The 26,483-nt window shown below is 46.8% G+C and overlaps 1 protein-coding gene across 4 annotated transcripts; it reads left to right on the plus strand.

Annotated features, from left to right (window-relative positions):
- Nucleotides 1-38: 38 nt before the first annotated feature.
- LOC128808080 (suppressor of cytokine signaling 1-like) lies at nt 39-24,745 on the plus strand. 4 transcript variants are annotated; one of them, XM_053978888.1, is made up of 4 exons: nt 39-1,610; nt 2,392-2,495; nt 19,845-19,969; nt 23,142-24,745. In XM_053978888.1, exon 4 carries the CDS (start codon nt 23,208-23,210, stop codon nt 23,889-23,891), a length of 684 nt encoding a protein of 227 aa, XP_053834863.1. In that variant the 5' UTR covers nt 39-1,610; nt 2,392-2,495; nt 19,845-19,969; nt 23,142-23,207; the 3' UTR covers nt 23,892-24,745. The 4 variants fall into 4 exon arrangements, with proteins under 4 accessions (XP_053834863.1, XP_053834862.1, XP_053834864.1 ...); XM_053978887.1 differs by having other exon boundaries at nt 39-2,495; XM_053978889.1 differs by lacking the exons at nt 39-1,610; nt 2,392-2,495 and adding an exon at nt 9,737-9,922.
- Nucleotides 24,746-26,483: the final 1,738 nt, after the last annotated feature.

Here is a 26,483-nt window from a genome sequence, read left to right on the forward strand (position 1 = left end):
CCCCCGCCTCTGTGTGCGTCGGGCTCGGTAAGAGGAACGGGAACTTAACGCTGGCTGTGGGGCCTGGAGCTGCGAACAACCTCCTGGGCGTGATGGGAATCTCTAAGGAGTCGAAATCAAGGAGGTATGGCTGCATCCTTGACTACCTCCAGAAGACACGTTACTGACGATGGAAGCTGCCTGTACTGTGGTGACAGTGTGAGATGTTTTAACTGTGACCCAGGGGCTTCATATTGACATCAAACAGGCCCAGTGATTGACACTGACACTGAACTTCTGTCACTCTCTGATAGAGAGACTCTTCTGAACTCCTAACACTTGCTGGAATCATGTTGCTTCAGGGACAAGAGTCACCCTCCCATACTGTGACCCATCGCAATGAACTGACTCTACTACAGGGCCAAGCTGCTGCAGATACACAGTGGACAGCACTGCCTCAGCCACTCCACTCCTCTTCTGTGAAAACAGACCCCTCTCAGATGGAGAGGTTTCTATATGGTTTGCCTCATTAATTGCCCAAAAAGGTGATGTCTGCATAGACCAAGTTTCAAGGAAGCCAATACCCAAGTGTGGCTGCTTGCTGGTGCCTCTCATTCCATCCAGCAGTTAGTCTGCTAAGCCTAATGCAGACCACAACCATTCCTCTTCAGTCAAGGACTCTGCAGTCAGAGGAAGCAAAGTCAAATCACACTGTGAGCAGTGGAAGCCCTTGCTGCTACAATTGAAGGAGGCAGAATGAATGTATGTTCTTAGGGAATAATTTTTATAAAGGTAACTGGAAGCCTTATGTTCAGTTCAGCACATCAGTTTCCTAAATTACACAATATATTTTCAGAATAGCCTAAAAAGCTTGAAAGAAACCAGTGTAGAAGCTTAGAGCCCTATTTCTCCTACCTAGCTCTAACTCATCCTGGCAAAATGGGCTCTGCACCACAGCATTGAAACATAACCTTGGGGACCCATCACTGAGAAGAAACAAGAGCACTGTGTAGCTCACAGCCTCCTCTCCATGTGAGCCATTAGAAAGGAAATCAGAACATGAGTTTTAACACGTTTGCAAAGTGTCCAGTGCCTTGCTTTCTCTTAGGTCTCCATACTTCAGGAACAAGGAAAGCAAACTACAAGGGCTGGGGAGCCTTGCAGAAGGAGAGAGGCCACAGTAACTTCTACAGCTTCTTTCCTACAACTCTCAGAGGTAGTTGGCTGATTACAAAAGGTGAAAAGTGAGAGACAGCGTGGCAGAACAGATTTGTAAAATGCACTCAATAATAATGAACAATAATCAAATAGCGACTACTGCTAAGGGAGGGCAGGGCCCTCCTGTGAATTCCTGGACTTCCTCCTAAAGAAGCCACCAGACGGCAGTGTAATTGTTAGGCAGTGTAATTGTTAGGCAGTGGCTGCTGCTAGGCTTGTGGTTTTTCAGTCTATGACATGACTCATGAGGAAGACTTCAGTCTGTGGCATGACTTCCCTGTGCCATGAGAAGTTATGTGGACTGTTGGCACACACTCCAGTGGTGGTGGAACAACGGGTCGTGGCCAGGAAAATCCGTTGCCACTCATGAGCCAGACCCACTTCTGGGGAGCAGTGAAATGAGCCCACTGAAGGTGGTGGAATTGTCCAGCCAGCCATGCAATCACAGCACATATTATTCCCAGGCCTTGGCTACCACCTGTGCTTGGGGCATGGGGAGCTTCACCTCCAAGAACTTGTACCCACAAGCAACATCCCCTGAGAGCTACATGCTGGAGCTCTACCTGACCTCTACCTAATACTAGATTTTGGGCACAAGCCTTGTTTGGGATAATCCTGGGATTCTGCTGTAAATGCTTGCCCTGGCAGTATATGCATCACCACCCACAGGTCTTAGACCACCACACTGGGCTCTCTCCCCCATTCCAGCAGCCAGTAGGATCTGGGCTCTCATTGCTCTGGGTCACAGAGATTATTCTGGGACTCAGGCGGGAATAATGCATTCACTAGTGATGTTAGACTCCTGTGACCTGCATCCTAAATCACTTCTGGTAGGAGGCTCCATCAGCAGCTGCCTGTTGGGAAAGGAAGAAATCCTCACAGAAGTGATGGGGAGTAGGTGATTTCAGATAGAGCTCCAAGTGGAGAAGATTGCTGGGATGTGCTCTGTAGCCTCCCCTCAGCAGCAGGACTGTCACCCTATTAGCCAAAGCCAGATTGTTGAGCTGTCCTCCAGGTCCCTCATACCTCTCTAGCAATGCTACTCACCCCTCTAAAAGAGCAGCCCAATATCTTACAAGACTGTGCATCTCCCCCAGCACAGCCTGGGAAACTCCCCAGGGGGAGGGCCCTATGCAGGAGGCACAGCAGAATTTGGATGGCTCACAGAATTCATTTTGCTGCATCTACTTCTAGTAAGTGCCACAGGCCACTGCAGTGGAATTGCTGCTCGTGGAGGACCAAACTAGACTCCACCTGAAAAGGTGCTGAGGTGTTGGCTGTGCTACACTGGACTGGTGGTAAGAAAGACTGGTTTTGAATAAAGAACTGTGAGTTAGTGTGAGATATCCCATGTGCTTAGCAAAGGGTAATTTAACCTCTGTGTCCTTGCAAAGGAGCAGGAGACCTGCAAGGGTGAACACTGGGACATGCAGAACTGTTATGCTCCACTGACTTGGAACAGCATTGATCAGTTTGTGCTAGCTGCAGATCTTGTGGGGAAACTTTAAGTACAGCAGATTGATTGCTACCAGGGGACAAATTCCCCATAGCTGGTTGGATTCAAGCACTGAAGTACTGACATATTGATCTATTTATGTTAATTTATTAGTAATAGTCCTGTACCCCAATTTCTCTTGTGCAGTTATACAAATAAAAAAACCCCATGCTATTGCTAGCTTAACTGATTTCTTTCAGAGGGTATATAGAGGACACACCTCTATATAAAGCCCCATATTGTGAGCATGTGCTGCAATCTATAGTAGACAGGAAAATAAAAGTGATCACAGGCAAGCATGTTATCATGCAAGCAGCTCCAACATGCTGGCTCACAGGCTTTAGTTTGAGCTCCATCTGCAAATCTTGCTTACCTTGGAGATGGTCCCAGGAAGTCTCAAGAGTTTAAATGAGCTCCCCAGGTGGGAAGAGTTGGGGTAGGATATTATCCCACAATCTCTGGGCTCTGCTCAACAGCAACAGACTCATCCAGGTACCTCGTGTGGTGTACTTTTTCTTTGGTTTTTTCTTAATTTCTTGTTGAATTTCATTTATGTGAATTTCTGATTGAAAAAGTGGCTTACATATTAAGTGCAAAAAAAATGCTGTGATGGCTAGATTGGTTTCTCTCCCTTGCTCCAGATCTGTTGTGCTCCTTGTTTATTGGCATCATGCTGTAACCAACTGTGCTAAACTCAGATTTTCCAGAGCTCTCCAGCTGTGCAGAAGGTGGGAGAGACAAAGAGATGCTGGCTCTTTACCCACCACAGTCTGAGGCCAATATGATAATTTAAATGGAAATCTTTGTTTGAAGACAAGCAATGAGTAGTTGAAGAAGTGGAGTGCATCTACTTCAGGGATTCACCTGCGACATAATTTGGGTAGTGGGGCTGCTGGGGTGTTAAATCATTCCCACATGAGCCACCACCATTCAGCTGGAAGCAGCCCCAGGCACACACCATGCATCAGGTCCAAGTGGTACACATTTGTATCACTTTATTTGCAGCTAATGAAATGGCTAGAAACATTTATTGCATATAAATTATATATGAGCACCCATCATACAAATAAACTCTTTCCAGTCTCAGCTTTCCATTTCCTCCTTAATCAGAAAATCTATTATATTTGGGACAGATTCAGGAGTACTCTGCTGGTTCTCATCCCCTGGGCCTGTTTATATTAACTTGCGAGGTGAGCTACTCTCCACATCTCTACAAAACCCATATCCACCTTTAGAGCATGCACCTATTTTCATGTATGAAGTGGCAGGGGAAGAAGAGAAGTTTATCTCCAGCTGTTTTCTAGATTTAACCATCTTTCACTTGGAAAATCTGGCAGATTCCCCATAGGCTGAGATGAAATAATAGTGAAAACCGTAAGTAATCTGACACTTGTAGTTACAGGCCCACCAGCTCCTTATTGACCTCAGACAGAATAAGGAAATAGCATGTACTAGGATCATTTAAAAACAAGGGAAAAGTTCTAGTTAACACTAAGTCTCATGTGTTTATGGAAAAGAATCTATAAAACTGCTTGGGAACTTTTGGAGATGTAAGTTATAGATTTGGGTTATGGATTTGGCTGACTAAAGTAAAAACTGTTGAACGAATAGCTCTCCAGCAAGGAAACTGATACAGTCTTACACTGTGTTTTGATTTTTAAAATACTGGAATGATATCAAATTAACACCTTTTGTAGTAATTGGACTGAGAATTGACTAGGTAGCAAGTGTCAAAATATTAAAGTTGATACAAGCATGTAAGGGGGGGGGGTTGAAACAGTCCAATGGTGAGTTACTCCACCTGGGCCACAATTTATCTGGCCATGCTGTTTGTGGAAGAAGTGACTCTGGTGAAGGACTGACTCACAGCAGAGCAGCAGCTGAGTGTGAGCTCCCAGTGCAGTCAGAAAGGCTAACTCCATTCTCCGATGTATAAGCAGGGAATGTGGAACAGGTGTAATGAGATTATATTGCAGGAGATTATATTGTGTCTGCTAATTCCATGGGGGTGATTACTGGTGTGAAAGAACTCCCAGTTTTGACAGCTATGATTCAATGAGGAAGGGAACAAGTTGGAGAGGCTTCCTGGCAGAGCTTTAAGTCCTGTTAAGGAGTTGGAAGATATTTTATGAGAGAAAAGCATTTAGGACCAATATGATCAAAGCCTTAGTATACCTATGTAGCATTGCATTTTTGCTCCTCTGATTGTCACACTGCCTAACAATGGCACAAGAAAAAAAAACAGTCTAGAGACGAGGTATACATTCGATAATGGAGAAAGGAGTTAAACACTTCAGGGGTTTACTTAGGGTGCTGGCAGCTTTCCAACCATTGGCAGTTTTTTAATGAAGATGGGATGTTTAACAAAACAACAATGATTAATGTGACAGAGTTCTTTGTCCTGTGATCATCTGGAAAGCAGAGTGGTCTGGAAATTAGTCTACTGCAATAGACACTGCTGTCAAATGGGACCAACCTGCAATGCTACAGCTGCTCCCAAAATTATAGTCCTTGCATTTTACATTGTTTTACTTTATTTAGAGACTTGGTTTCTCAGCTGAGGAAACCCCTGTTTCTAGGTCCAACAATGACTTAGGACCTTTCTGCTCTGGGGTCTCTGTCTTGGATTGCTCCCTGCAAACAACCTCTCCTGGCTGTTTTTGTCTGCTTTGGAGAAATGCCCGAAGTGAGTGAACTCAGTGCCTGTGTCCTTGTGAGTGGGGTTCAGCATCACCACCCACCTCAGTGTGGGGAGGGCAAATCTGGGAAAGCATGGGCAGGACTGAGGCTACATGTTCTGACTGAAGGATTCTGAGCAAAGACATTTGGGCAAGATCCACCCATTTCAGCCTCCAGTAACACGTCCTGAAAATGTGGGATAACAAGGAGAGGCAACAGACCTCAAGGATGCAATGAAACCCTTAACTGAGCTTCCACCTCTATGTCTGTTGGGCAGCAATGTTGGGAGAAGTCATCTGGGGTGGTTATGGGTTTATGTGGCCACAGAGCCAAGGAGCTCACACCTGAGTCCAGTGGTGTGGAAGGCTGGTATCTCGTTTCCCCTGTCCCGGATTGTCCTCTACTGCTCCAGGGTGTTTGACATGCAGGCAAGATTCAGAGGTGAGGTAGTGGTTTGCTGTACAGTTATAAAAGACTGCAGCTGCTTAAATCTGACCTAAATACCTTCCAGACTATGCAGCCTGATGCTTTGTTTGAAAACGCAGAATGTCGCTGTCCGCTGGGAATTCCTCCCTCAAGTGACCCAGGGGCATGGACTGGCAACGAGTGAAAACTCGTGCTCTGCGGCGGCCAGCGGGGAAAGCCGCGACAACAGAAGGTGTTGCAAACTGGCGTGAAGGCGCACCGGCCGCGGTGCTCGGCCTGCCCCCTGCGCGGCTGGCTCTGGCTCCCCTCGCTCCATCCATGCTCCGGGACACGCGGCGCCGCCGGGCACGGCAGCGCAGCCGCTCCGTGCCGGGGCTGGCAGCCCGCAAGCCGCGGCAGCCGGCTCCCCGCAGCCGCGCTGGGTCACCGCGCTCTGGGCAGCCCCTGTACCTTCGCTTTCCTGGAAAGTAATTTCTCTTCGTTACTGAGAAGAGCCCCGCTCTGGTAGAGGAAGGAGGGGCCTTGCCACCACTTCATGCAAAGGAGCCACTACTTGTGCTATTTTTTCTCATAAGAGTGGAACAAAACCAGCCTCTGCTCACTCTAAACCACTGAAGGTGTTTGTTTGGTTGGTTTTTGTTTGTTTGTTTTCCTGGGGAAGCAGAGGAATAGGGCTGGGGGATTTTTGTGTGTTGGTTTAGTCCTCCTGGCTTTCTCTTTTTGTGGAATTGGGTTTTTTTCCTTCTTCTTAATGCTTTGCTGTTAGCACCTCCTAAAAGGAGGTTTTTAGCAAGTTAAGAGAGAGACCATCTCAAAAGGGGAGGAAAAGTCAAAAGGGAAAAACTGCCTAAGACTGAATTCAATCAAACATCATACATTTTGTATTCTTTGCAGGTTGGATTTGCAGCACATCAGGAGATGGTGGCAGTCATTTCCTACCCACCCCACGAGCATCCTTCCATCCTCATATCTGTACTCAGCCTCTGCCTGCATCACCTCTCAATCCAGGGTACCCAGGCCTTCCCCTTGCTTTCTTCTCTCCCTCTCCTTCCCATTTAACCACTTGGCAGGAACCCCCCAGCTTATTTCTGGACCACTTGGTCAGCTACATTGTCAGGGAAGTTGCATATCCTACTCAGATCCCTTCCAGAAAGTCAGTGTCCACACCAGTGGGCAACAGCATGTTTGGGTCTGGCTGGGGGCCCAGTAAGGCACTGAGATCCTAAGTAATTGGTCACCTGTGATGTGGAATTGGTGCTCCAGCCCCAGCTGAGCTTCCACACACAGGTCTGCAAAGCTGAAGGGTAAGTCAGTACTGGGTGATCTAATGTGTTCACTCATCTTCCCTCCTCTCTGCCCTCCATGTTCTTTTCCTTTGTTTTTTTGGTATCTTTTTTCCATTCTTCTGCAGATTTTCAGCATTTCATTATCTCCAGTTCTTTTCCCTCATCATATTATCCTCTCCCTTCCTCTGAAGCAATGTTTGCCTTTTGCTTTCCCAGAAAACCATCTTTATTCAGTAGTTTGCAATGACCTGCCCCAAAATACTGTTCTTTTTCCCACACCTCCCAAAGTGACAGGAGTAAATAGGCAGACTGTGGCTCCTTCTACCTTATGCAAGATGTAAGGAATGTGCACACTGAGAAGAAGTGAAGGTGTTAGGGTGTTACTGGCTCTTGGGCTGCTGGATATCAACATCTTGGAACTTACCAGACTTGGAGGTTGCTGAAGAACAAGCAGAGAAACACCACGAAGTAGAATTATGATCCAAAAGTAGAATGAACTCAGACCTACTGCTCTCAGCAGCAAGACTTCAGACCAAACTCTCTGGAAATGGTTCATTCTGTCAGCAGCTCTACCAATTAATTCTTTCATGTTTAATGTGGTTTAAAGTTTCAATATCAGTGATAGTGAGGGTATATTTATCCATGTGCAGAGGAAAAAAGGAGGGGTAGGATAAAACTTGTAAATCCTAAGAACAAATCCTGGCACCTTCTTGGGAGCTATTCCTTGTCATGCTGTCATCAGCATCCTGGGCATCTCAAAATCTGTCTTTAGGATGGATCCAGCTTTCTCCAGAGATGCAGCAGTGGGCAGTGTTCAAATTAGTCTGCCTGTATTCTCACTCTCATTACACAAAGCCTTTCAGGTGGTTGCCTTCTCCTCCTTCATGGCACAGGACACAAGCTATTTCAGCACCCTTGTGTTTTCCACCTATAATGAAGCCACCTCAGAGGTACCTTGATCCTGAAGGCATTTTGGACCCTGTGGTTCAAATGTGAGCTTTGGAAAGCTGTGGTCAATGGTGCCATTGTGACATATCTCACTGGCTTTTGAAGATGATTGCTGCAATACCCTTCAGCTGTAACTGCTGCCAGGTCACAGTTTCAAGTGGATGAGAGAAGTATGAGCAAGACCCACAGACAATCTCAGAACAGTGAGGCTGGATGTTAACTTTTCATAGGCAAAGATGAAGAAGAAGAATAAAAGGTATAATTAGACCAGGCCATTTAACATTAAGACAAGGTGGCTGAAAGAGTCTATGAAGTCACCCAATAAATGTTATAAATATCCACAGAGGGAAACAGACTCCCTACTAGGCAACTGTGAAGCAAACCACAGGATATTTTTGAAGCTCCCATCCAAAAATACAAAGAAAAGTGTGACAAGCCTACTTAAAAACCAAAAATGGAACAGATGAGCACTTCATCCCTGCTGTGATTTAGAGCTCCAGTGGCAGGTCCTCCCACTGAAGCCTTTCTGAAAAAGAATAAAGTGCTTTTCCCAGATTCTTATGGAAGTTCAGAAATTCTTCTCTGGTCAGCAACATCTTCATGCTTGGTTGAAAGAAAAAACAAGAACTGATGTCTCAACACTCAGTGGAACTTCTGGCAAGGCTGAGGATCAGATTCAGTGGTGTTTCTGACTGCTCTATGCTCCCTAGCAATGCCAAGCAGCTGTAAAAGTTTTAGTCTGCTGCTCAAGCTGGAATTACAGCTGCTTTGGATCACTAGGCTGGTACAGAGCAGCCAGAGCACATCTGCATTTGGGCTTTTCAAACTTTTCAACAGGGCTTTTTCAACAGGAAAAATCACCTGGTATGTGTGCAGGGAATGTGTGCAGCATCTAAAGAAAGTATGTAGGTGAAGGAGAGCTCTGATAACATGATCAAATCATAGTTTCGTTACAGGCTAGGCCTTTAAACTGTGAGGTTTGTACTGAATTCCAAAGTTTATAATTTCTTCTATTACATCTGTTCTCTCTGAGCAGCAATATGCGGTGTGCTATTTATATTTCATATCATAACGTTTCTCTGCATTTGTGATTTTTTTACATTATTTCCAATATTTTAATTTGACCCATCAAGACAACTGAGTGCATTTCGGGGCACGCTCCTTAAGTGCGTATTACCCCGCCACACACGCTGTGCTTCCAGGGTGCCCGGTGTCCTTCTGAGAGCTCCTGCAGTGCCCGACAGGAGCTGGGAGAACTCTGGCAGGGAAGGTCGGGGCAGGCTCTCTGTTTTCCGCTGGTGTAAAGAGCCTTGTGCTCCCCCCTCTCCGCCTCCCATTGCCCCTTCCCCGGTGCTTGCGAGCCCCGGTGCCCCAGCCCCGCGCTGCAGGGTAGCTGATGGTGGCTGGGAGGAGGGGCAGAACCCGGGACGGGCCGCCGCCTCCCCGAGGCGACACGTGGCTCCGGCGGTCCCGGGGCTGGCGGATGCTGCGGTGCCGTCCCGGTGGGGTTCCTCTGCCAGTCTGCGGTGGAGGGGCTTTCACAGCATCTTTTTTATTTTCCTTTCCCTTTTTCCTTTCTCTCTCCCCTATCCGTCCAAGTTTTCTTTTACAAAACCCCAAACTTTATTCTTCTTTACTTTTTCTTTTTTTTTTTTTTTTCTTTTTTCCTTGCAAGAGCCACGCCGTGGAAAGACGGCGTGGTGGAGGAGGGAGAAACCCCTCCCCTTCCCCTCCCCCTGTGGCTCCTTCCTCGGAAAAGAAACATTTTGGGGGTTTCCTCCCCTCTTACACCTCCCCTCCCTTCTGTGCCGCTCCGCTCCCCGGAGCCGAAGCCGCCGCCCGCCCGCCCCGCGGCCGAGGAGGGCCCGGCGGGGCAGCCGCGCCGCCCCCGGTAAGCCGCGCACCGGCCCCTTTGTGAGCAGAGGGGCCGGGGGGGGATGCGGAGCGCGGCGGGGAGCGGGGCCGCCTCCGTTTGGCTTCGGGGCGGGAGAGCGGCGGGGGCCGGGCCAGGCAGCGCCGCTGTCGCCCCGGCACTGAGCGCTCGCTCGCACCGGAGGCAGCGCCGCCAGCCCGTGGCCCCGGAGGTGCCGAGAGTAAGTTGTGCTGCGTTAACTGGAAAAGGCCTTTTTGGGGGGTGGGCTGCGAGGAGTCTGTCCGTCCATCTGCCTGTCTGCTCCGATCCCCCCTTGGCTTGCGAGGGGGTGCAGCCCCCGCTGATTTGGCTCTTGGGGGCGTTAGGGCCATTCTTGGCTGGGAAGAAGGAGCGTGTTGGGGCTTGGGGGGCTTTTCCCGAGGAGTCGAGGGAGATTTGGGGTACTGGCGTCTCACTGCTGGTCTTGAAGGGAGCCATGTGCTGTATTGGGGTGGCGGCGAGGTTCTGGGAGTAGCTTGGGAGGCTCCATGGGGACTGTCCTGCTGTCAAGGTGTTCTTCACAGCGTCAGGGCAGGGAGATGCTTCTTTTAAAGTGAAACCTGCAAATTATGTAATGTCTTAGATGGGTCTGTAGGGAAGCAGCCGCACAGGTCCGAGTAACTTGGTCTTCACAGTACTGGAGAAGCGATGCTCAGAGTGTTACACTTAGTCTTAGCTGGAAAAGGGAGCTGCCTGCCAGAAGTGAAGGCGTTACAGGGAAGAGGGGTAACTGAACCGGGGGTGTACATACCCGTTTGGGGTTGCCTTGAAGGGCGGAGAAACTCGACATCCTCCAGACCTGGCACAGTCAGAACGCAGCCTCACACCTGCCATTTCTCAGAAGATCAGTTCTGCGCACCCGTGAAAAGCCTCATCGCAAAGGTTATCGCTAAATCCTCCTTCTTTATGCAATCTGAGTCATGGTGCTCACAGCCATGCAGGATCTGCTACTCACTTTTTCCCACAAACACACGCGCTGCTACTGAGAATTTTGGAATGGTTACCAAGTAAAACCTCAGCTCATGCTACTCTTAGGTTTCTTTTTTTTTTTTTTTTTTTTTCCTTTTTTAAAAATTTGGTTTAAGTGTATATTACTTCTTGCTTAATAGGAGCCTGGAAACAGGATCTGGATAAATCCCAGAGGTAGCTAAGAGGAACTCAAGAATGCTAAGTTAATGTCCCTGGCTTTTTTCTTCTCCTGCATGGTGAAGAAGGGGGATGTGGCTTGACCATTGTTCTGGAAAGTTGAGGGTAAAGAGTATTGTTAGCAAGCTGCTATTTAGGACTATGTGGTCCAGACAGTCCAATTTACTAGTTCTAGTCCTTGCAGCTCTCAGAGAATTAAAATGAAAAACCCAGTCACATGTTGACCATACTCAACTCTGTAAAATGGAGTAGAATCAGAAATAACTAGTTTCCTGATGTTTCATTCTATTGACTGTGTCCTTAAGAAGGTATGCAAGCATATCTTCTTTCTCCAAACAACTGCAACTGCAATTCAGATGCTGTGTGAATGTCAAATGGCCCATTCAGTCACAGCAGGGCAATAGTCATGTGCTTTAAAATCATGCACATGCACAGAAGTTTGTGAGACTGAGACTGTATTATCACATAATGTTGCTTTTAGTTGAATCAAGTTACGACAAAATGTGGCCAGTCGCTGCAGATGAAGCCAAGCTTTGTTTCTGTGTTCATGAGTGATTCTGCTGGGTATGTGATTTAAAACTTGTTGAAGTATGGATTTTTGTTCCCCCCAGAGGGGAAGGCTTTTGGGCACAAACCCACAGGATTACTGGGATGCCAACCTCCCACACAGGTTCCTGTCTTTTCCTGAGTTAAACTGGGATCTGGGCCTTTGTTATTTCTGTGCTCCTTGTTAATACTCTGTATGTTGCATGTCTTCTAATAACCTGGCTTATCACTTACTTAAATGTAGTGGAGTTGAGTGGCAACACAGAGGTTTTCTGTAAGATTGTGTTGGAAGGCACAGGTAAACTGTGCTAGGGTCCCCAAAAATGGGCATAGAGGAGCCCTGGGGAGAGACTGAGCATCTTCAGATCCTCCCAGGTGTGTGTCTCTGTCCCCACTGTGCCTGCTCAGAGAGGGCCAAATTCAGTTTCCAGATGACAGCTTCAAGCATGCAGCCAGTGCCTCTTACCCTCCTCAGTCCAGCTGGGATTTCTGTGAAGTTGGTGGTCGGTTTGCGCAAGGATAGAGCTGGGGTTGGGTGGTGTAAATTTTTAATTGCTGTCACTAATACTGTGGTTGCATTGCTGAGAAACAAAGGGGAAAATGTGACTTTAGAGCTGTGTTTTTTCCCTTGTTTCTCTTTTTCTCTGTCCCCACTAGGAATGTTTTGCTCTTTTCTCCTAGTCTTTCCCTGCAGCTCCTTACCAGTCGCTTTCCCCTTGCCACCCACAGGCTTCTCTGTCCTGATTCCTCCAGCCTTGGTTTGGTCAGCAATAAAGAGATAGTGCCAATACTTAAATATGACATCATTTTATTTGGGTTGATACTGTGGTTAGATTAATAAAAGCTGTGGGGAGGTGGTGTGCTCCTGAGCTGTTATTCCAGGCCGCTGCAGACCTCAGCTAGCGGTGCTTGCCAAAAGCTCACAAGATGGGAGAGGAAGGCACATGCATCTCTGTAACTTAAGATGTGGATGGTGTGAGAGCTGAGTAAGCCATACAGGGACCATACCTTTTTAAAGAGTAAAGGTGTTAAGTGTGTATGTCAGTAGGAGGCATATTTATTTAAAATAATGCAATTAAGTGCTACATTAATTAAATCCTTGATTACGTGTAAGTAGAGGCAGGTATGACAGCAACTTTTATCCTGTCAGTCTATTTCATTACAACCTACTCTTCTGGTTTGCATTTGTGCATATCCTGCACCCTTCTGCCTCAGTAAGATATTTATTAGCTCACCATTTTGCTGAAATTTTGCTGAAATCAGTCTCAAACTTTAAAAAAAAAAAAGGGGCAGTGCTGTTTGATGTAGCAGGATTTGGTGACTTTGTGTTAGTGAGTGATCAAAATGACGAGTAGAATTTTTCCCCCTTGCCCCTCACCAAGTGCAAGGTTCCAAGTTAACATTTAGAAGTGAGAGGTGTTGAAAATCCTACTTTTAAAAGTTCTGGAACTCAATGCTTCTGTTCAATAGGTATTTAATAGTGTAAAAATGTAAATTCAGTTTTAGTAGAATGGCTAAATTCTGGTTTGTGTTGTCTTTGGAGACTTCAGATCTACCCCTTATTTTCATCCTCTTCAGTGGAGAAATGAAAAGGCCTGTGTGCACTTCACAGGAAATGAGTGTCTGATACAGGCTTGCAGGCTGCACATTTCCAAGAACCGTTCTCAAGGTATTTTGATAATGCACATTCTCTCTGCCTTCTCCCTTCCTGCTCCTCCTGCACTTTGTGTGCTTCTGCTTGTTCGCAAACACATGCAAAGCTGAGGGGAAGAATCAAATAGTGCCACTGTTAAATTTGCAGATGGGCTCCTTTAGCTTTGTACTGGAGCAGTGGCTGGCAAAATTGGGTTAAGCTGGCAGCATTCGGTTGCCTTTGTTGCAGAGGGCTTTTGTCCTTCCCCTCACTGCCTGCAAATGCTGAAAAAAAAATTTGACTTCAGACTGTGACTTGTGCAACAAGGGAGTTTTTTGCGTGTATGTGATTCTGCAGTTCAGAAACAGTATGGGTCTACTTTCATACTTCTTCAGTAGCAAAGTTTATTTGGAAACTTAGGCTAAAGCTAAGAAAATGAGTGTGGCTGTTAGCAGGTGGAAAATGCCAGAGATCTGCAGTCTGTACTGTAGCTGAGCTTCTGCACATCCTGCTGAAGGCGCCTTGCTGAAGCTAAGGGGATTCAGCATAAGTTTGCCTCAGTTGCCACACCAGCGGTGATGAGCACAGATTTGATTGTGCAGGAATGGTTTGTTTATGCTTTTTGACAGACCAGCAGTGTTGTTCTTTATCCATATTTTAGTTCTTCCTTGTTTTCTGGTGAGATTTTGTGGTGTGGAAGGAGAGAAGTTGGAGCTGGAGAAATATTTACTGCTTTAGCAGTAAAGACTGTAATCTGCTGTTTGTATAGGGTGCACGCTGATATTCAAGTCAGCAGATCCAAAGAAGAGGTGCTGTTCTTTTTAGTCATCAAAGAACCAGGAAAACATGGACAGAGCTTTTTTAACTCTACAGCAGGTCCATAGTTGATTCCTCATATTGACTTCATATGCCCTTGTTTACTACTTCAGTGTTGCACAAAGGGCATTTATGCCTTGTGCTGAGCTCCCCTTAGTTGTTATGTCCGGTTTGAATGATTAAGAGATGTCTTAAAAAGGTGTTGCTCAAAAACCCAGCCCTTTGCTGCTGGATTCCTCTGCCTAAAGCATGACGTGGTAGGTATAGCATAGAAACAAAGCAAAGACATTTGAGAGAGAAGAGAAATGAGACTCCTCAGATCAGCTCTCTCACTTTCCCCCGTCTACATGATTGGAGTTTTTCCTTTTATGAGTTTTAAAATTAGTTACTTCTTAATCTTGGTCACCTTTGAACTTCCTCTCATCTGGTTTTCTGAAAGAATACAAAAAGAATGTCCTGATTGTACTGTATCTTTCTCTGGCATCCTCTTGTATATGTATCTATTCTCTAAACTGAGCAAGGAATTTCTCCAGTCTCTCTCTGTACAGTTACGTGTTGCTTCTTGTTACCCATCTTTAGGCCTACCCTCTTTGTTTCAGCTCTGTATGTTTTTATTTCAGGTAACTAGAACTGACTGTATTCTCTCAGGTGGTGACATTACTGTTACGTTCCCATCCATTTTGCACCTTCCCAGTCCCACTTGCCTCTTGGTTTTTAAATGACTGCTTTTGCATTCGGAGCTGGAGCTTTCCTTAATGAACCCTCAGCACAGTTACTCGGCTCATTGGTCAGCTGCACCACTTAATTTATTGCTCTTGAAAATATAGACCCAGCTGGTTTTTCTTCAAGCCTGCGTGCATTTGCGTGTGTCAGGACAGAGTCTTGCCTGACCTCCTGCTGCTTTCCTGCTGAGGAATTTTGAATGACCTCTGACTTCTCTGTCATGCAGGGAGTGATTTTGTCACTGTTTACCCTGGGAAGGCAATGGAGAGGGCTCACTATGTTTTGAGTTGGCTGCCTAGATTTAAGTAACACGAGGCTGTGAGCTGCCTGCTGGGGAGCAAGGTTAGGCCATGGGGGTTTGAGGTGTTGTGGGTAATGACAGCTTGAAGATGGAGAGACAACTCTAGGAAGAGACCTGGGTCAACATGTGAGTTTGCACAGTCGGGGGGAGGGAGCTGCTTGTGTAAGAGATGGAGGAGCCTTTGGGCTGCTTGTACCAACCAGCCTGTTGAGGAGTGAGGTGGGATGCTCTGCAAAGTGGGCTGAGTCAAACCAGGGGGAAGACGCAGTGGCTGGGAGGGTGGCAGAGAGTGACCAGATGTGCAGGGGCTGAAATGCCTTGGTTTCCTCTGGCCACCCCTCTTCTATCTCCCATTCACCCTGTGGCATGACTGCTCCATGTCTTCTGCCCATCTGCTGTTACAGGTCCTGGGGTGCTGCTGGCTCTTTAGCTCGTGTGCCGTGTCTTGCTTTTTGACTTGCTTTAGGGAAGCACAAAGTGTGTCCTGTCATCTGTTGCTTCTTCAGGTGCCATCTGCCTGATGGGTTGGCTCTCCCCCACAACAGATAGCCTTGTGCTGCTCCTGCCTTAGCAGCACATGTCAAAAAAAGTTCCTTCCAATACTTGCAGCCCTCTGGCAATTGCTAGTGCAGCTGATTTGCTTGAGAGAACACCTCTGTTTGTATTTCACCTATCCATTTCCAATTCCAAATCTCTAGTCCACTGTGCCTAGCTGGCTTTTTGCTTTAATGTCACTTTCCCCCATCTCTTCAGATAGAGCATCCTCTTTTTTCCTTTCAGGTTAACCAGCATTAAATACTGGGAAATCTCAACATCCTGTGCAAGAAAAAAATAATACCTGCTTGCTTGTGTAACTTTTCTGCAGTGTCCCTATCCCCACTAGCTGGTATTCCACTCAACTAAATTATTCCCCCTGAGGTTTTCTGTTTTTGATAAAACTGAAAATGCCATATGTTTTCTGGGTTTTGTTTCATTTATCTTGGCCACCTACTGTCCCCGTTTCATGACAGCCGTCCTCATATAAATTTGTTCCCTACTGTCAATAATTTATATTCCTTTATATTGGCTCCTCCAGGATTAGTTTTTTCATTTTCTGAAGGATTATTGAGGTTGTAGAGAGATTTGAATAAGGACTGTGATTTTGTAGTTTGATTCTCTGATCCACAGCAGAAGCCCTTGCCAGCTGTTGCACCTACAGCTGATACCTGCAGTGTGACCTGTGTTGTCCCTCAAGCCTGTCCTCTTAGCCAGGCAGCATCTCTGTGCTGTCATTTGTGGGAGGTCTGCACACTCTGTCACTTAAGATTTCCTAAATAACCTTTCATGACTTATTTTTTTTAAATTCTTTCTACTTTTGACTCCCAGGACTAGTTTCTTTATTTTGTGTGCTGGAAATCCCCCACTATAAAACTTAGTGTTGTGGTGTGTCTGTGCTTTCTGCCCCTTGCCCTTTGCTCTGAAGGCACAGTAACTGGTGCTGCATAATGGCCCCTCACATCTTTTGAAGCTGGTCCTCCTGAAGAGTCAAGGCAGGGTGTTTCCTTTGTCCCCCTGTGCTCCTGTTGGTTAATCATCTGGGACTCCTCTAACAGCGTAGTTCTGGTAAGGATTCTGAACCAGCTTTAGCTGCAGACATTGCTAATTTCTCGGAGTTAGCTGCTTCTTTGAATTCCTTTCCAGCTCAGTGTGATGGTTTTGATAAAAAGCCGTGGTTGTCACAGGGACCACTGATGGCCTTTGTGTCTCGGGATTTACTCATTTCCTCAAACAGGGTTCTGGAACAAAGTCAGTTTAGTAGAGAGAGGCAGAAGAAATGTACCTGTGCTGCCGGTCTAGGGGTGGGGGAAGCTGGCAATGCTGAGCAGCCATGATGGGTTGGAGGCAGCCCTGGGCATCGCTGCCCTCTTCCCACTGATCCCCTTCTCAGCAGGGAGATGGGACAGAGCATTTCAAGTAGGGAGACATGAGGGACTGCTGTTATCTTGGCTTCTTTCTTCTTCCTCCTTGTGCCCTCTCCCCATCTCTTTGTTTCTGCCCCAAAGTGGAAAGAGTTCCAGCCACCTTTCCAGAAGGCTGCTTCCTGAGCTGGTGTGTGGTATGGAGGGAGGGATGGCAAGGCAGCAGCACAGAGTCTGTGTTCCCTGGCCAAGCACAGGGCTGAGGTTTTGTGTAGCTGTGCAGCACTGACATTCACAGGAATGGCTGCTCGCTGTGAAACTGCAAAGGTCAGGAGCAACGCGACTGGGCTTCCCTCACTTACCAAAAATGCTGTTGGCCAGAGGCAAGCAACAACTCTCTTTGCTGAAGCCATAGCAGGATAGGCTGAGCTGCAGCTTTGGAACTTAGTAGTAACTCCTCCTGGTTTCCTTTTTCTATTTTTTTTCCTTCTTGTTTCCCCAGTTACAGAAGGCAGAAATAATTCAATCTTCGGTAGAAGATATCTTTGGCAGAAATCAGATGGTAGTTTTGGTAGTTTTACTTGCTGTGGAATAAGCTGTAGTTGCTCATGGCTACTGCAGAGCAGTCTCTGAGTTCAGGGAAGTGATGAGGCTTCTCTGTTCTGAAATGGCAGGATTACAGTTTCACATTGGGCTATTTAGATGAGGAATAGGCTCTTTTATTTGAAAGTATTTCTGAAAGTGCATAGTATTTCCAAGGTTTGAAGAAGGGACCCTAAAAATGGATGTCTTTCTTTCAGCTCTTTCAATTAGTCCAGTAAAGACAATTAGTTTTTCCTTTAAACTGACACCTTGTTGGGTTTTTATTAATGCATGTCATGGAGAAACGAAAGTGCTTGCAGACTCCCTGCCTTGAAGAGTATTTGGCACACATCACACTGTCTTGTTGGTTTTCTTGGAATTAAACCCTTTCAGCCCCTATCAGCAAAGTGCCATGTTCATTCAGAAAGCACATGTCATAGAAAAATATGTTAAGAAATACCAAACATTAATATCAGATTAAAATTAATTAATAACAAAGTTATTTGTGGGTTTTGAAGTATGTTCTCCAGACTCAAAATGTCAGGAGGTTTTTGATAAGACAAGTGTTCTTGCAAAGTGTCCAGCTGCTGATTCCCAGAGCAGCATGTAGGATCTTCCTGCACTGTGTCTCTGCTGTGCGAAATAGGAACTGCCACAGTGTGTGTGCTGCCTCAGCTTATTTTATTAAATGTTGCATCCTTGGATGCTGGTTGTATTAGGGAAATGCAGTTTTGGTTTGGGGTATGTATGTGTGGTGTGGTTTGTTTTTTTCCCACATATTCTCTCATGTTTCAGACATAATGGCACCCTCACATCAAACTGCCATGGCATAAAAGACAGAGGGAACAGCAATGTCTCCGAGGTCTGCTTTGTGCTGGAGAAATTGGCTGTGATTGACACTGGTCCTCTTGGCTGAGCTGGGCCACATTCCTCCTCTAACCACAGCTCCCTCTGTTCTCTTTGGCATGTCTGTCTGTGCATCTCCTTTCCCTGCCCCCTCCGTGATCCCTTTCTGGATCAGGCCTGGTCACCTTGGCTGTGGCAGGGTTCTCATGGCAAGGGGCTTTGGTGTGACCATGAACCATGGCGGCGATGGCGCGATTCAAACCAGTGCTGGTGTGTGGCAGGCAGTGGCGGCCTGAGAACCAGGCTGGCCTACCATTAAAACCCAGTGCTGCGTGCTTGGCTCTTACCAGGGAGGTTTCTTCCAGCCCTTTGCTCAAGCTTTCCTTTGAAACAGCTTTCCCAGCCACAAATCAGTAGGCAGCGCATTTCTGTGGGATGCAGACGTGCAAACAAGCGATGTCTGCTCCGGCTCTGCTGCCTGGAGTAGCGACGCTGTCGCAAGGGCTTGCAGGGTACGTTAGGGAGAGCTTTTCCTAATTATCCCAGCCTCCATCTAACTGCTCTGGGAACTGCAGGGTTGATATCTGGGAGATGCCAAAGCCAAATGGAGCGGTAATGGGAAAGTGTAATAATGGGATCAACCTGCAGTTTTGCTAGTGGCAAGCCAATGTAGCTGGTGGTGTGTGTGCCCACTTCGGACTGGGCTGGGGAAGATGCAGAGAAGTGATGTTATGTGGGTACAAGTGAAGCCGTACAGGGCCTGCCTCTGAAAGGCATGCAAAAGCTGGGATTGTCTTTTCAGCTTGCTGATGGATCCACTGACAGACAGGTGATTGCACACGTGGTGGTCTGCTGCTCCACCAGGTCAGTGAGTTTACTTTTCCATCTGCAAGGTGAGGAGGAAAAGTCTTGAGAGCCGGAGAAGCAGGGCAAAAGAGTGTGGGCCAGAACAGATTGGGTCACAATTGGGTCACAGTGAATGGATACCTATGTGGTGTCAAATTAGATACTCTAAATGTTGTGTTTTGTATTCAGTAGAAGTTGGGACTTTGCTGTTCTGAATCCTTAGGTTTATTTCTGTTGCCATCATCTCTTAACATTTGGGTTTTATGGTTCCTGCTTCTGGAAGATGATGGCAACTTTATGGTCTTTCCACTTGTCCTTGGGCCACCTGTGAGCTGCCTGGACCTAATCAGCTCATGGCTTTGTAAATAGCAATAATAACAACAACAGCAACAATCTGCTGTCTTTGTTGCTATCTGAAGTGCTGTATGTGTGTTTCTACAGTAACACAGATCAAAGAGATAGAGACAAACAACCTGTCCCCAGATTTGTTGTATTTTAGATCCACATTACAGCAAACTAATGGGCTTAGTCACCTGCTTGACGGATGTCTTTTTCTTTTCAAAGGATGGATTTGCTCTTAAGTAAAGCTGTGCAAAAACTGGAAAGTGCTGCATCAGAGCTTTTGAATTTGGACCACTTCCAGTCCTGACATTCAGAAACTCATCCCTATGGGTGGCAAAGACAAAGAGGTAAGCTTTTTCAAGTGTCCTAGAAGAAGAGTGCAAGGATGCATCGTAGCTGAGTACTTGAGGCGGATGTTGAACATGCCAGATTTGTCAAGCCCCAGGGTGCAGGGCTGGCTTGGCTGACACTATACACTGTGTACAGTCCCCTGGTGAACTAGAATTGTCTCCTTATATAAAACATGCTGCCTTGTCTGGGTCGTGAGTGAGGAGGAAAGCAGAATGCCCTGTGTCAAGAGCACTTCTTCTGAAAAACTCTTGAACTTGCAGTAAATCAGAAAGTCTGGGGAAACATATCCAGCCTTTTAATTAGCAGGACACCAGCCATTTAGGGTATGTTGCTTTGACTGCAAGCATTGTTCTGACTTGCAGTAGGGAGGTAGTAACTTGTTTGGGCGTTGGGGTTTTTTGGGTTTTTTTGGAGGGGAAAAGAGGAAAAGCAAATCATGGTGTGACAAGTCAGCAGATTTAATTATGCATGTGTCAAAACCAAGCCATGCCCTGGGTTGGTTTATTCCTAATCCTGGGTATGTACATCCTCCTTGATGTGGGAGGCCATGTATGCCTAGGACCTGTTGACCCATTTAAAGTGAACCTTAAAGGTAGTGTCAGGAAGCACTTCTAGGGCTAATATTACTGTAACTAATGCTGTGCTGCAGGCCAGGCACTTACCTCTTGGAAATGGGTCACTGAATCTCTGACCTATATGTAGATTTCAAACCAAGTGAACAAATTGTCAAGGTGCTATTTTTGCATTTACTTTGAATTTGAAATTTTGACACTCTCAGTTCTTAGTCAGTCAGATTTCTAGTAGCAGTGGATTTTTCTTAAAGGACTTGGGTGAATGACTAAAGGTTGAAAACTGGGACAAACCAGTTTGGGGTTTTTTTCTGTCAAATAGAATCTGCAGCTTTAAACAAATTATATATTTGTTGTTATTTTTAAAACTAGTCTGGAATTGAAAGACAGCTGCCTGCTTCTGTTTTCATGCTTGAATTAAATTTCCAACCTCGACACGTGAAATTGGCAAAATTTCCATTTGGACCCAAGAAAAATTGCTGTTTAGGAAGGGTCTTTATCACTCCTTTGAAGCTTTAGCCACAGCGCTGGAAGCACCTGGCAGATGACCTTTGTTTTCTATAGGAGCTAATGTCAGAGAGCCCTGTAGCTTCCTCACCCAGCAGAGAGAAGGAGAGGGACAGAGATGCTGCATCTTCTTGTGGTGCCTTCTGTGCTGAGTTTTCAGTGGTGATAGATGGCCCTTGTTGCTGTGTTTGTTTGCATCCTGCTCACTAAATCACCTTCACCTAAGATTTATTCTGACTTGCTGAATGGTCTGAGCAGCTTTCAACTGCTGCCTTTTTTTTTTTTAATGGAAAAGAAAAAACCCAACTTGATTAACTCCTTCCTACCCCTCCCACCTTTCTCTAAGCTTGGAATTTCCCTCCTACTATGAAACTACGTAGAGGGCAGTATCAACAGCACTCAGAACAGTACCAGGGACATTAGCAGCTTGTGGACTGCAAATCACAGGGCTATAAGCTGGATAAGATTCCCAGGCTGCTCTTGGAAAGGATGCTTATGGCTCCATATATGAAACGAGCCTGGCAGCTACATTATTGGTATTACTGTTAAGTATTGAGAAAGATGTTAGACTAGAAAAGATGTCTGTAGTAAGGCACTGCCAGGCCCATGCCTGCTCTCCCTAACTACTGTGCCCCTGTGAAGGAAAGATGTTTGTCCTCTCCCAGGGCGCAGAGTGTGGCCACCAGCATGGCCACCCAGCTGGCACGAGCACCAAAAGGAATGTGAGGCTTTTGAGTAGCTGGCAAAGGGTGTGAGACAGGGGAACATTGCAAGGAGCTGAGCATAACTTGAAGCTCTCCCTGCAGAGCAAGCCCAGCACGGGTCTCTGCACATTCCCTGGGGGGCTGCCTGCCTGATATGAGCCCCAAGCCTCGATGCTCTGGCAAGTCTGTGGTGGGGGTGGGGGGGGGGACTGCTGGAGATGAAGTGTGTCTCTTCCTCTGCTGCAGGCTGTGCCAGCACTCTGTTCTGCTGCAAGCATGGCTGTGCTGTGAGTGAGTATGACTGGGTTAATGGAGTATGTCAAGGGAGCGAGGGCAGCATTTGGCAGTGAGCTACTGACTTGTCAGGCCTGGGGAAGTAGTATGTTACAGCTCAGTTTCTCACACAGAATGAGCCTCTGGCTTAGGGCTGTGGTTTTTTTATTTGTGCCTATACAGACACACACATTTAGAATATATATTTTTTTTAATATAATTGAAGTGACTTGGATGGCTGATGGCAACACTGGGTTCAGAAATTTGCATTTCTGAAAAAGCCTGGTGATAACACAAGGTGCAGGAGATGAGCAGGGTCATGACAGTACATTAGAGGATGGTGACTGGGAGAGGGCAGCATTGTCTGCAGGCACAGGGAGTTGTCCTTCTGGAAGAAACAGAAGTTAAGAAGGGCATCAGCAGTGCCTGGTACCAGTGTTAAGTGAACTCATTCAAGGTAGTCTCAGCCTTGAAGTTGATGTAACATTTCTTGAAGGGGGCTTGATCTGAGACCTTTGCTTTCTCCTGACATAGTGAAACAGGCTTGTCTTGGGATAAGGGAGTGGTTCCTGGGATTTGGTGAGAAAGGCTCATACCTGTCTTCTGCTTTTGCTAAGTCCTGTTGTCAGTCTTTTTATTGGAGAAAGGGTTGGAGAAGTGTGAGGAAACCTTTCTACCTTTCACTGAATGACAAAGTAAATGATACTTTCCTCCTTTAGGAAATCTTTCCCTTTTGATTTGTGGTGTCATTGCACCTTTCCAATCTCAAGGCCACTCTGAAAAGTACCAAACATCTAGCAGAGGGAAATCTTGAAATGTTGAGATCTGCTAGGTTCAAAGTAGCCTGCTGGAGGGTGTGCAGGAGCCCCTGGCTGTGAATCACAGAAACCCAATGCATTCAGAGCTCTGTAAAGTGCCACCTTCTGCTGGTGGGGACCCAGCTGGAGCCCTTTCCACACATATATCCTTGGTTTTCCCTGCAGCTGGGGGTTAGTGACATGCAATAGCTCCTCGGTACCCTCTGTGGTACTCCTGCTGGTCTTTCTCCCTTGGGAAGTGTCTTGCCCAGGTTGAAGAAGGTATTGGGTTTGCCTCACTCTTCTTCTGTCCCACAGGCTGGATGCAAAGGAGGAAGCATGGTAAAGGCAGCACCTTTCCAGGATTCATGGGCTCTTTGAGAGATGATCAGAGGGAGGCCAGATGACCTGCACAACACACACACCACTGTTTCTCGTCTGCAAAGGCGGCATCGGAGCATTCTCCCCAGCCCCGCGCCACCCGGCTTGCCCGATCGTTTCCGGATGTTTCGCAGCTGTGAGTGGGAAGTCCTGGAGCGATCCCTCAATATCCTCCAGGCCAGTGACTTCTACTGGGGCCCCTTGTCTGTGGGGGAGGCTCACGCCAAGCTCCAGCGGGAGCCTGTAGGCACCTACTTGGTGCGGGACAGCTCGCAGGGGAACTGCTTGTTCAGCCTGAGCGTGCGGATGCCCGCGGGGCCCGTCAGCCTTCGAATCTCTTTCCAGGAGGGCTATTTCCGCCTCAAGAACTGGTTTTCAGACTGTGTGGTCCGGCTGCTGGAGCTGGTGGTGGCAGGGACCCGGAACAACCCCTTGCACTTTGATGAGATGGGGGGAACTCCCCTGATCTTCTCTGAGCCCTTGTGCCGGAGCCGCCGGGCAGTGCCCACGCTGCGGGAATTGTGCTGCCGGAGCCTCCCTGCTGGTGCCACGACGGAGGACAGAGCAGGGCTGGGGGGCTCCTTGGGAATGTGTCTGAGGGAAGAGGTGTTCTCACCCCTGGATGGAAGGGGAGGGTCAGAGGGGAGCGTTGGCCCCAGCCCCTCTCTGTCTTGGGCTAGGAGATGATGCCATGCATATGGGAGATGAAAGGAGATGCCTCTTTTATGGCTGTGCTGGTGGGATTTGTGCCACACCAGTGATGCTGAACTGGCTGCTGGGAGAGGAAGAGGGAGGGCAGAGGGAACGGAGCTTGAACCCAGTGGCTGTCACAGATGTGTCCTCATACATACACAGTGAGTGTGACTTTCCCAGACATGCCTGGGGTAAAGCCAGACCTAAAAAGCAGGCATTGCCACTGCTGCCAAGTCTTGCTCTTTGCTCCATTTATAACTTAAAAGCTTCAGAAAAAGGTGAGTTGCCTGTCCTCCCAGGTCAGCCCTGTGTTCTCTTGTATCCCAAAGTGCTTGAGCTCATTTCTGCCTCAAGTCTGCCCTGGTGGAGTGCAGCTGATCCAGTCCCACAGCAGTGCAGCTTGGACATCGATGGGCATGACCCTTGTGCTGACCCACGAAGCTGTGGTGGAGCAAGAGCATGTTTCACTCCTTGCAGCACGAATGTGATGCCTGTTACTTACTTCAGAGGCCGGTGTTTGCACCAAGTGAAAACATTGCAGCCATGTACAATACATGCAGCTTCACTGGCTTTTGCATTGCTTTATTCGATTGGATTTTTGAGAGTGAAGATGGGGTTATGTGTACTTAAGGGCATGGCATTCCTGCAGAGATAACCCTGGTCTGGAGAGTTGTATCTGCCCTGGGAGGGTGTGAAGAGATGGGATCCTGCACCCTTTCTTAAGCTCATATGATAGTGTGCTGCTGCCATCTGTCGAGCATCAGAAGATGTTTTGGTTTTGCCTCTGAAAGGCAAGGAATTTTTTATATAAAACTTCTAAAATTTTAATAAAATTTTTATATTGATTTTTAAAAGTCAGTGAATATATGGCAATAACTTCATTCCCTTGTAATGTTGGAAGCCCAGTTAGTTTAGTGCCCGGGCTTGGCAATCAAAATGAAACTGAATAAGTGAATTTCTCATAAAGAACAAAAGCAGAGCACAAATGAGTGGTCCTAGCTGAGAACATTAAATTCATCTTGTAGTGTAATGTAGTGAAGAATTTTCTAAACAGAGAATACTTCTGAAAATCTCAGCCCTACATTTTTAGAAAGTTTTTTTAGTACCTTAAAATTTGTACTGAGTGTTTGAAAAAAAATGAGTAATTCAAGATCTTAGAACAGGGCACAGCATCAGTGAACTTAACTGGTGAGTATGAGTACAAATGGGAGGAACACAGTTGGCTTAAATAGGGTCATGGTTCATTTCAGGGATAGTAGGTATGATGTCTTCAAAATAAGTGATTGAAAACAGCTACATGAAAGAAGAAATTCAGATACTCTAAAATTTGAGCCAAACCATTTCATAGGCTGCTAAATATCCATAGCTGGGCAGGCAGCCTGCTTTGCTCATGCTGACTTTCCTCTTCAGACCTGTATGGAAGAAAAAAGCTGAACAGGGGAAGAGAATACACTGAATTTGCTCTATTGTCTTCAGCTGTTTCATCTGAGGAACTAAAGTGTGTGGTCAGCACAGACAAAGATACAGGCTGTGATTCATCACAGGAGCCAAACTTAGACGCTCTGAATTATTCTCTGGAGGGCTTTGTTGTTCTGCTGGTGGTGAGGTGCCTGGCTGCCTGTTTCAGGGCATTGGCTTATCAACCAGGGTAATTAGATAAGTGTCAGGGAAGTGGTGATCTTGTCCTTGCTGCATGCTCCTTCCAGCTGCAGGGAGGCTAGAGGCAGCTTGGTGGCCCTGCAGCTACTGCGTCTCTCAGCCCAGAGCAAAAGCAGGAGCTGGGATTGTTCATTTCTGCAGGAAATGTGTGCCCTGGGGTGGCTGACATGTGGGCATAGTGTTGCTTGCTGTCAGCATCTCAGGTGACTCTGGGCACCTCTGGGACCATTCCTGGGCTCTTGGGTGAAGCCCCTGCCTCAGCAGGGTCAGCCACACAGCTGCCCTCCCTCTCTGCCATGGAAGAGTGGTACTGGATCTGCTGGCCCAGGAATCATGTCCACCCCTTGATCCTTTGCTTTCTTGAAGGTGTCTGCTGAGGTGCCTTGGCTCCCTTCCTGCCTTCCCTTCAGAAAGCAGGGGGGTGGAGGAGCAGTATAATTTCTTCCATGTTTAGAACTGAGCACAGGAATGCTTCTGTTTTCTGGCCACGGTTATACCTCACTGAGGGAAGAGCTTTCTGATGGTATTGCTCTGACCTGGCTGTGAACTGTTCTCATTTGGCCGCAAATGACTGTCTTGGGTTGCGTAGCTGCTGCAGAGGAGCCCTATTTGCGTCCTGGATTGTGCTTTAGGAAAATTACACCACGGGAGAAGGAAATTGTTTGGATTTTAATAAAGTCTACTTTATTTTGTTCTTTTTTTTTTTTTTTTTTTTAATTGCACAGCAAGCACTTGTCTCAGTCTTACAAGTAAGTCAATTCCATGCAGGGCTGCAGCGAATTGATTTGAGATCTGTGGATGAAAAGCAGTGAATTACTGCCAAGCATTGTTATATTGTGGAAGTTGAAAGCACATCATGTGTGAGTATCCTCATTATTCCCAAGGAGAGGTCACTCTGCAGATCAGGATTGGTGCAAGAAAGGAAAT

The sequence above is a fragment of the Vidua macroura genome, chromosome 5 (genome assembly GCF_024509145.1).
Source record: "Vidua macroura isolate BioBank_ID:100142 chromosome 5, ASM2450914v1, whole genome shotgun sequence".
NCBI classification, from domain to species: Eukaryota; Metazoa; Chordata; class Aves; order Passeriformes; family Viduidae; genus Vidua; species Vidua macroura.